This window comes from Mus caroli, chromosome 17, assembly GCF_900094665.2.
Source record: "Mus caroli chromosome 17, CAROLI_EIJ_v1.1, whole genome shotgun sequence".
Classification (NCBI taxonomy): domain Eukaryota; kingdom Metazoa; phylum Chordata; class Mammalia; order Rodentia; family Muridae; genus Mus; species Mus caroli.
The window spans coordinates 44,294,470-44,304,761 of NC_034586.1; the positions used below are offsets into that span (position 1 = coordinate 44,294,470).

Below are 10,292 nucleotides of genomic sequence, written 5' to 3' on the forward strand. Positions count from 1 at the left end.
CTCTCTCTCTCTCTCTCTCTCTCTCTCTCTCTCTCTCGTTTTTTTGGTAGTTGTTTGTTTTGTTGTTGTTGTTTTATTTTTGAGGCAGTCTCACCTAGCCCAGGCTGGCCCTGAATGGCTGCTGCCCGTCTTGCTCCCAAACCTTCTAAGTGTTGAGATTCCCAGTGTGTGTGACTCCTTCTAGTTTTGCCCAGGTTTTTATGCAGTGCTGGGAATTGAACTTAGGGCTTCTTGCATCTTAGCCTAACACTACCAACTGAGCCTCATTCTCAGCCCTTTTTTTTTTGTTGCTCTGTTCTGTTCTTCGAAGGGCAGTGATGGTGAAGCCGGATAAGCAGACCTCTCTGGAGTTCTCCTGGGGAGGCCTCCTGCTCCCTCAGCAACCACCCTTCATGTGGCCCTGAAGGTCCCGCCGGACAGTGGGGCTGTTGACCAGTTATCCAAGAAACCTTCTAGGATTCGACTGTCTCTCTCTGGGTGCCCTTTCTCAGTAGGTCAATGAGGAATAGATCATTTTACATCCCTGGGACAGCACAAGAGGCAATGGAATGAAGTGGTCAAGAGCTGGTACTGACTGCTGCTTTCAGATCTCCGTGGCTTAGCACCACCCCTGCGCCGCCCGCCCGCACCGAGGCCTTTGAGTTCTAACTCAGTGTGCTTAATTTTTTGTTTCCTTCATTCTATCTTCCAAATTCTTGAGCATGTTTGCCCCGGCACTCTGGGATTTCTCCCTGTTTGTTATTCTGAAGACACTCTCATCCTTTTCTATTCCCATCGGTGCATATTTCCATTTATCGGTGTTATGATCGTGAATGTCAGCTTCAGAAAGACTGCACCAGGTCAAACAGTTCCACCTGAGGCTTATTAGGAGAGAGAGGGGCAAGGTGGTGGTGGAAAGGTGGGGGAGAGGGAGAGGGAGAGAGATTGATTAGGGGGCCTTTCTTTATATAAGGATGATGATGTAATCACAGGTAAAGGTGGGAGGTGAACCAAGTGGATTCTGGGAATATGGTGGCTGTTGCCTTGGCAACAGGTGTTGGGGTCCCGCCTATGTGATGTCACGGGTTTTGGAGGTCCTGATAGCAACAGTCGGTGATCCTAACACAAAAGGCAAGGCTTTCTCTCCTCCTCAGTTCATCTCTCTTCCTGGCAGCCTACTTCCCTGTTAGTTGGTTGGTTTGTTTGTTTGTTTCCCAAACTCTAATAAAATGGTCTTCAAGGTTATTAAAACAAAAAGAAGCCATGGGGGTTAGAGAGGTAGCTCAATGGTAGATCGTACCTGCCTAATATGACCAGCATCGATTTCTCCTGATGTCCACCTATGCAAGGGCATCAACTCTGGAGCTAAACCAGACTGCAGCCTGCTTTTACCAACTCCGAGCTATGTGACTTCTCCGTGGTCATCCATGGTGAGTATTAGCACCCAGCTCCTATTACACAGGGCAAAAATAATATACTTTCTGTAAGGCTGTTGTGAAGATAAAATGATTTATTACCTCTCAGGTATGTTCAATTCTTGGACATGGTATGTGTACATGAAGACCTGTTACTGTTGTTGGTACTCACAGCCAGTTGTTGTGTCCAGAGGATACACAGCTACACGGGACTTTGTCTCTGCCCTTCAGGACAGGAAGTTTGGTGGTGCATTCCTGTAATCTCAGAATTTGAGAGGAAGAGGCAGTAGGATTGTTGCAAGCTGGGGGCTGTTCTGGTCTACCTAGAGTCAGAGCTACATAGAGTCAGGTCTATAAATGTCAGAGCTACATAGTGAGAACCCGTGTCATAAAACTAACAGAATGTTAGTGTGGGTAAGGCATGCAATTGGGAGGTAAAAGCAGGAAGATCAGATCCAGCCTCAGTTATATACTAAATTCAAAGCTAGCCTGGCTTCCGTAAGACCCTTGTCTCAAGAAGTGTTCCCCTCCCTAATTCGTTAAGTGTAAAGCTTGATGTATACACATGGTGGTACGAATTTGTAATCCCAGCACTTGGGAAACTGAGGCACGAAGCTGGAGAATTCGAGGTCGGCTATAAAATAAGACACACTGTTTCAACGAGGAGAGAAACCACCGGGGCAGTGACCTTCTGTGACTGAAGCAATCCCATCATGCCTCCTTCCTGTTAGAGAAGCCATCCCCTTGTGTGGATTCTGAACCCCTTGCTCAGCGCAAGACCAGTGTGTAGACCAGTGTGTAGACCAGTGTGTAGATGGATCTCACTGCTTATACATTGTCCTGAGCTTTCCTGGGGCTCAGTTGGGCTGAGTGGAGAGAGCAGTGTCTTAGTGGTGGGCTTTCTTCTTTCTTTCCCTCCTTTCCTCTTTCCTGCCTTCCTTATTACACCCTTTTTCCCCTTGATTTTTGTTTTTGAGACATAGTCTCATGATATTAGCTCTGGCTGACCTAGAACTCTATTTAGACTAGGCTGGCTTTGAACTCAAAGAAATCTGCTTGCCTCTGTCTTCAAAGTGCTGGGATTAAAGGGGTGCTCTATCATGCCTGTCTTCCTTCCTTCCTTCCTTCCTTCCTTCCTTCCTTCCTTCCTTTCTTCCTTCCTTCCCTCCTGTTATTTGAGTCATCTGATATGGGTCTGGCTGGCCTGGAATTCTCCATGGGCTATTATCATTTGGTTTGCTTGGTTTTGTGATAGAATCTTATATAGCCCAGGCTGCTCCTGAACTTATTAAGAAGCTGACAGTGACCTTAATCTTTTGATCGTTCTGGGTTCTGCAGTGCTGGGGATTGAACCCTGGGCTCTGAGCATGCTAAGCAAGAGCTCTACCACCTGAGACATATCTGCAGCCCACCCCCTGCCACCGTGTGTGTGTGTGTGTGTGTGTGTGTGTGTGTGTGTGTGTGTGTGGAGAGAGAGAGAGAGAGACAGACAGACAGACAGACAGAGAGACAGAGACAGTCTCTAGGCTGGCCTTGAATTGTCTGTGGACAATTGATAGTGGATCCTGGTGTTAAGCCATCACTTCCCTGGGTCTGAGATTACTGGCTTGCTCCACCACAGCCAGCACCAAAGGGCTTTTTATATGCTGATTTTGACCAACACTGATCACACCTCCGTTGGTGCAATGCAGTGTGTCCCATTCAGCAGACCTGAGAAACTGCATTTCTTCTTTTGTGTATGTGCATGCGGGTGTGTGCGCACATGCTACAGCCTTGGTGTAGAAGTCAGAGGACAACTTATGGGAGTTGCTCTCTTCTCTTCCATCATGTGGGTCCCAGGGATCACACTCAGGTTGCCCTACTTGATGCCAGGATAGTTTACCCTCCAAGCCACTGAATCGGACAGAAACTACATGCTCCCAGATGCTGCAGGCAATTCGTTAAAGTAGACGAGATTCTAAGTCAAGTTTCCCGACAGACTAACAATGAGATCTTTGCAGCTACTATTGTGCCTCAGTTTCATGGTCTGCAAAATAAAGCCCAACTCGAGGCCATTCCTAGAAGCCACCTTAGGGTAGGAGTGACCCAACTATGTACAAAGTTATGACCACATTCCCTAGAGCAATGGAATAGGATGTATACGCGAAGGAATAACTTTTGGCGCCTAGTTCTTTCCTGGGTGGCTAGAATCGCGACGGGGCCCATTGATGGGGAAGAGGGCACTCTTCCAGAAAGTTCTCTCTACCCTCTTGGTCAGAAGGGACCCGAGGGCCCGGAAGCCTGCGGGCCGGAGCCCAGCGGACCAATGGGGTTGCGGGGAGGGAGGGAGGGTATAGCGCCCGCCAGCCCTTTCCGACTGCGGCCCCGCCCCTTAGAACGTTGTGACGTAGGAGCATTCCACGGTTGCTACATCGTCGCGAGGGGCGGGGCGCCTGTCAGGGAAGCGGTGCGCGCGGGTGGCGGGCGGGCTGGGGCTTCTCCGCACAGTGCCAGCGCCAGCGCCAGACCCGCCCGCACCCCGCGCTCTCCCTCACGCGCGTCGCTTCTCCTAGGACTCGCTAGCCCGCACTCTTGCTCTCACCCGTGAGCCATCGCAGGATGGAGCTGCTGTGTTGCGAGGGCACCCGGCACGCGCCCCGGGCCGGGCCCGACCCGCGGCTGCTTGGGGACCAGCGTGTCCTGCAGAGTTTACTCCGCCTGGAGGAGCGCTACGTGCCGCGAGCCTCCTACTTCCAGTGCGTGCAAAAGGAGATCAAGCCGCACATGCGGAAGATGCTGGCATACTGGATGCTGGAGGTAAGGCCCGGACGGGTTCCCTCTCCTCACCCCACCCCCATCCCCGGCTCTGGGACAAATTGAACTTTCCCTGTCGGATCTTTGCGATCCGGACCACAATCTGCAAGATGCTTTGGCGGCCCAGACTACTGGGGCCTGGCCTTTTCACACAGGCGCCCTAAGCAGCTGCCTGCGTTCTGTCCCTTTCCTTTCCCCAATTCTGATCGGCTTCTTCTGTGACTTCCAGTCACTTGGCACTGTAACTAAGCTTCACTTTGGGTCGGGAAAGCGGGCTAAGGGCCACTCTTTCCCCAGTGGCTTTCCTCGGTGTCTCCTGCTTCCTTCCTCACCCGGTGCTCTCTGGAGGGCGCGTTTGGAAAACCCTGGCCTCGGCCGCCTTCGCCCCAGAACTGGTTCCTGTGTCTATCGCGGGGTTCTGGCGGGGGAAACTGGTGGGTGGGGGTGGCGCAGGCTCGGTTCCGGTCCACAGGGAAATGAAAAGTGCGGGAGACCGCTGCAGGAGTTCCCTCCCTTCCCCCTGGGAGTGTGTGTGCAGTGGGTGGCGGTAATGAGGGTAAGGTCCCAATTCTCTCTAGGTGACCCTTCCGTCCCCCTTCCGCTCGCCGTGGGGGAGGGGAGTCTGGAATCCTTCGTGAGCATGGGCTTCTCTTTTACACCCCCTACTCCGGGGTGGGGAAGAGACCGTGCAGAGGAAGTGGGGGGGGGGTCACCTTGGGGAGGGCACATCCTCCTCGGTTATTGATACTTGTCGCTCTAAGTTTATCCCTTCTCGGTTTATATTTTGCTCCGCATTCCACTCTCCCTCCACCCCCACCCCCACTTCTCCACGCTGCCGTGTTTCACTTGGTCCTTCCCTAGCAATGACTCGTGCGCCCTCCCTCAGGTGTGTGAGGAGCAGCGCTGCGAGGAGGATGTCTTCCCTCTGGCTATGAACTACCTGGATCGCTACCTGTCCTGCGTCCCCACCCGAAAGGCGCAATTGCAGCTTCTAGGTACCGTCTGCCTGTTGCTGGCCTCCAAGCTGCGCGAAACCACGCCCCTGACTATTGAGAAGCTTTGCATCTATACGGACCAGGCTGTGGCTCCATGGCAGTTGCGGGTGCGTGCGGAATTCTCCCCCCCCCCCCTTCACCAAACATACGATCACCCTATGTACTAGTAAAAGAAAAGCCAAGCTCACCCCCTCACCCACCAACCCTCCCTTCGCCCCTGGCTGGTATTTTGGGACAAAGGCCTTGTAGTGTGGTCGTGGTGCTTCAGCTGCAAGCTTAAAACTAAATGAATCCCTTTCCTTTGGCCGCAGTGGGGTTCCACTCCTAACTCGCGCCTCCCCCCCCTCCCCCCCCAGATAGCAACAAGTCCAATTGCGGGTCTATACACCAGTACTTTGCCTCTGGGTTTACACAGCCACCGTGAGTTATTTATTGGCAGCAGCAGGGCATGTCTGCACACCCCCACCGGAGTGGAATGTGCTTCACGTGGGGGAGGGGGCTGCCTTGCATGAGTCTTTATCCCCGTGTGGACTTTGTGATGGAAAAGCCTCCCGGAGCTGATTAAAGCCAGGCCCTGCTCGGTGGAAGGAAGCGCTGAGGTGTTTTCATCCCTTTCCCTCCTATCCCCGAAAGACACCGCTCCTTCCTAAACCCTGCCTTTCTTGTCTTCCTTCTGAAAAACTCGAGCAGCTGCTCTGGGCCCGTGGAAGAGTTTCTCCCTTTGCTGCTCAGCCAAAGGCCAGAGCTGAGACAGACAGGGAGCTGAGCTGCAGCTGCTTCCGATGTGATAATGATGCTGGTCCCCTGGCCCTCCCACTCAGACCAAGGGCTTTCATAACCCTGTGGGGAGCTGCTGTCACTCCTGTGGTTTGGGAAGTGGCTCCTTGGGGCCTCTTGCTGGGAACTTGGGCTGGGCTCCTCCAGGCGGGGCAAAAAAAAAAAAAAAAAAAAAAAAAAAAATGGGTTGGGTTCTGCCCTGCCCCGGAGGAGTCTAGGGAGGAGGTGGAGGATCTGCATGGATCTGGAAGGGAGCATGAACGTCATCTCCCACAGGGTCTGGGGGAGAGGGTGGGTGAGCTGGCACCTCCCTCCACCTTGTTCTGTGGCTGGCCAAGCCTTCTCTGACCCTGAGAGGAGTCTCTGGGCCCCATCTCCTAGGGAGGAGGGCAGCAGCCAGACTCCTGTGATTGGCTGGCTGGGAAGCTAGGGTACTGGGGCCCCTGACTGCTGTGAGTCGGGGAACTGGATTCCTCTTCCTGTCAAGCAGCTCTCACGGATGGGAGGCCTGAGTTGGGAATCCGGGAGGCCCCACAGCTCTTTGTGATGAATCTAGTTTCCAGAGCCAGGGAGCACGATGTTTTTTGAGGGATTGAGGCTGGGAGGTAGGAGACTTACTCTTTGTGAAGAGATTAAGGGTGGTCTACATGGCTGTGTGTGAGGGGGGTTTTTCAGAATAGGCAAAGCCCTCCTTCTGCTCAAGGCCCTGAGCTGAGAGTGGCCTGCGGTCAGAGTTGTGAGGGACTCCAAGAACTCCAGCAGTCTAAATCCACACAGCAGAGCAGAGGCCCCAGAAAGGAGGGGAAAATCCGACCAGAGTGCCTTGAAGGCAGGGATGGGTTGCTGCTGCCAGCTCCTATGTTCTTGGGGTAGGGCTGGGGTTTTTCATGTCATCTGGATATGGGGGAGCGTGCCCACCTAGTGAGGACTCCGTACACTCCTGGTTGCCATTGGGGTGCCCCTTTAGAGTCTGGGTGCTATTTGGTTATTAGGATAGAGCCCTGGGTGCAAGCTTCAAGCTTCCTTGCCTTACTTCTGGCTCTAGTCCAGGCTGTTTCTGTGGGGTTCTGTAAGAAGCCTGGGGCTGACACCTAGGTCATGGGACAAAGAAGAGGGACAGCTGTCGCTGGGGGTGGGGGGGTGGTCCTGGAAGATGCTGGGTGGGGCTGACATTTCTACCTCAGTGAGGAGTCAAACCCATGAGTTCCTTCCTGAGATAAAACAATGAAGAAATCCTCCTGTGTGTAACTCGGAAGTGCAGCTCGGGCCAGGGCTAGGAACTTCACTTGAGTAGACTGAGGTTGGGGCTCCTAGCCTCCTCCTAAGACCTCTGAATGGTTATGTGGGCTTGGACAGGTTTCTCAGGGGTCATCTGGATTCATCCTGTTTGGCTTGGACGCCCTTATCTGGAGACAGGACCCACCCATGATGTCCCACAAAGGGGGGTGTGGGGCGGGTTGGGCAACCTCTTTAAGGAACCTTAGGAGTGGCTTCATGCTCATTTTGTTTAAGAGACCTGGCTGCGATGTTGGGGAAGAAGAGATTTCCGAAGCCTGTGGAATTTAGAGTTGGTCTGTTTCAACTCAGCCAGCCTCAGACTCATGGGAGGATTAAGAGGGATAATTCAGGTCTAGCCCTTAGTAACCATCAATAGATGCTTAAGTGTACGCCCTAGATCTTCCCTGCCCCAAACCCGTCATCCCGCAGCGGCAGCCCCTTAAGCCAGAGGCAGAACTGTGAACCTCCTGTCAAATTCTCTGCCCCCCTCAGCCGGCCGCTGACTCCATGTTCCTTCCCTAACCCCCAGGAGTGGGAGGTGCTGGTCCTGGGGAAGCTCAAGTGGGACCTGGCTGCCGTGATTGCGCACGACTTCCTGGCCCTGATTCTGCACCGCCTGTCTCTGCCCAATGACCGGCAGGCCTTGGTCAAAAAGCATGCCCAGACCTTTTTGGCCCTCTGTGCTACAGGTAAGAACCAACCTGGGGGAAATTGTGGGGTTTTTTTGGGAAGGATTCGAAGTAACAGCCAGGAGATGGTTTCAGTATTCAGACCTGTGTACGGTGATCTGGGGATAGTGAATAGTTACTTGCCTAAGGTCTTCATAGCAGGGTTTTGGATATTTTGTAGTTCCTGGTGCCAAGTACACCTTGGGTAGATGGAAAGTTTGTTGTTTGTTCATATCTCAGAGGAGGTCGGGCTGCGGTCTGGTGGGTCAGTGATAGTGTGCGTTCCTCAGTCAAATTGCTAACACCGTAAGCACACACCAACCAAACCCTCTCCTCCCTAGGATCTGCCCTGTCCCCTTGCCTCAGTGTCACCCCATCCACCACCACCGGGGGTTCAGAGGATGCAGCCTGGTGTGTTGTAAGATGGCTCCCTTTCTTTTCCCAGATTACACCTTTGCGATGTATCCTCCATCCATGATCGCCACAGGCAGCATTGGGGCAGCAGTGCTAGGCCTAGGCGCCTGCTCTATGTCTGCGGATGAGCTCACAGAGTTGCTGGCCGGGATCACAGGCACTGAAGTGGTAAGTCTCAGCCCCTCCCCCCCCAAAAAAGCTGTTCCTCTGAATCCCCAGCAGAGGGCGCCATCCACCCAGCCCCCCAACTCCGATTGCATGCTCTTGCCTGCTTCTCTGGCCTTTTATCTCTGGCTCCAGTCTGGAGAGGAGTGGGTGGGGTGAAGGACACTTGGCATGCAGATACCTTTCTCTTGACATCTCTTGACAAGTGCTGTTGGCCAGGGGTGGGGGCCTTGGTGTCAGATGCAGGGTTGCTCTCACACCCTTGCCACATCCTCTTGCCAGTTTCTGAGAACTAAAGACCTGATTCCTGGGCTGGGCTGTGGCCTAACCTCCCCAGACTTCCCAGTGCACAGGGGGTGGCCTTTCCACCTGCTTGCTGTCAGTGCTGTAAGGGAGAGAGGCCCAAGGATGAATGACCTTGTTTTTTTTTTCTAGGACTGCCTGCGAGCCTGCCAGGAGCAGATCGAAGCTGCCCTCAGGGAGAGCCTCAGGGAAGCTGCCCAGACAGCCCCCAGCCCAGTGCCCAAAGCCCCCCGGGGCTCTAGCAGCCAGGGGCCCAGTCAGACCAGCACTCCCACAGATGTCACAGCCATTCACCTGTAGCTTGAGACAGGCCCTCTCAGGCCACCAAGCAGAGGAGGGGCCCCTGCCACCCCCTCCCTGCCTCCAGAACAATCCATGCTATATCTGAAGCCCGAGGGGGGGCTCTCCTTCCCCCTCACAAAGCCCAAGGGGCCAGGTCCTGCCTATCCCCACAGTGTGCACTAAGGGGTTGCTTGGTCATGAGGGGCGTCTTCATGGCCAGCCAGCTCCTCTTCCTTCCCACTCAACCAACTTGGCTGTCCTGGGCCATGATGGTCAGAAAAATACAAACAGGTAAAATCCACACACCAGCATTTGAGTCCCTCTTCTGTCTGGGGCTCCAACCTTCTCAGTTGCCAAAACACCCCAGTACCTTCCAAAGGTGTTGGCCCTCACAGGCTCCTTCGGGCATCCCGATAGACGCTTATGAGGAGCCGCCCTAGATGGCCTCTGTGTAATCCATACTCCAGCTGCTCTTAGAGGGAACAGCCTAGGCTTTGGCCAGAAGAGCAAGAACCCATACATTGTTGCTTTGCTTCCTGCTTAGCTTCTGTGATTGAGGGGTGCCGATGGTCATTTTAATTTATTGCTTTGAATACAACTGTAAGAGGGTACAGTGAGGCCTGTACCCCACAAGTGGTGGTAACCCTGGCGGTTGCTCTTTCCCTCCCTTCTTCCCCTCTGCTACTGCTTTGTGGCCCAGGAGCTGCTACAGCCTGGGATGGGGTCATGCCTTCCTCTCCTCACCCCTCCACCTCATCTTCATCAGAGCAGGGTTAGGTTGGGATGGATCGATGCCGTGGAGGTGACAGAGCTATCTGGAGAGAGGGCAAGCCCTAGGGTCACAGGTCTTTCCTCGGGCCACAAGGTTTGGGCTGGTGGCCCATTTCTATCATGCTGCCTTAATAAAGATTTCGGAATAAAGGTCGCTCTTGTGATCCCTGGGGTTGTGGGAGCTGGGAGGCACCAGGCAGATGTCTTAGGCAGAGCACCTTTCCTGGGAAAGGTTGGGAAGGCGCCGCCTAGGCAGCATGGCCTGCTTTCCTTGTGGACAGATTACAGCGCTAAGGAGCAGCCAGCATTACCCAAAGATTCAGACAAAATCAGGCATGGTGCTTCCTTAGCACACTCAGGGCAGACCGAGGAAGAGGACTAGCCTGTGCTACATAGTGCAGAACTGTGGCTCAGCAACAGCACTGGCTACTCCTGAGAGCCTGGATTGAATT

At 53.8% G+C, this 10,292-nt stretch overlaps 1 protein-coding gene across 3 annotated transcripts in view; it reads left to right on the plus strand.

Annotated features, from left to right (window-relative positions):
- Ccnd3 (cyclin D3) overlaps positions 1-9,990 on the plus strand; it is a 96,513-nt gene extending 86,523 nt beyond the window's left edge. Inside the window, exons 1-6 of one of the 3 annotated variants that reach the window (XM_021186173.2) lie at positions 1,032-1,409; positions 3,947-4,190; positions 5,074-5,289; positions 7,767-7,926; positions 8,351-8,487; positions 8,920-9,990. In XM_021186173.2, coding sequence (XP_021041832.1) covers positions 3,993-4,190; positions 5,074-5,289; positions 7,767-7,926; positions 8,351-8,487; positions 8,920-9,087 — 879 coding nt within the window. In that variant the 5' untranslated portion in view covers positions 1,032-1,409; positions 3,947-3,992 and the 3' untranslated portion in view covers positions 9,088-9,990. Of the gene's footprint in view, positions 1-1,031; positions 1,410-3,788; positions 4,191-5,073; positions 5,290-7,766; positions 7,927-8,350; positions 8,488-8,919 lie in introns of those variants that run through there. The other 2 variants (XM_029471077.1, XM_029471076.1) reach the window with 2 other exon arrangements.
- The last annotated feature ends 302 nt before the right edge of the window (positions 9,991-10,292 follow it).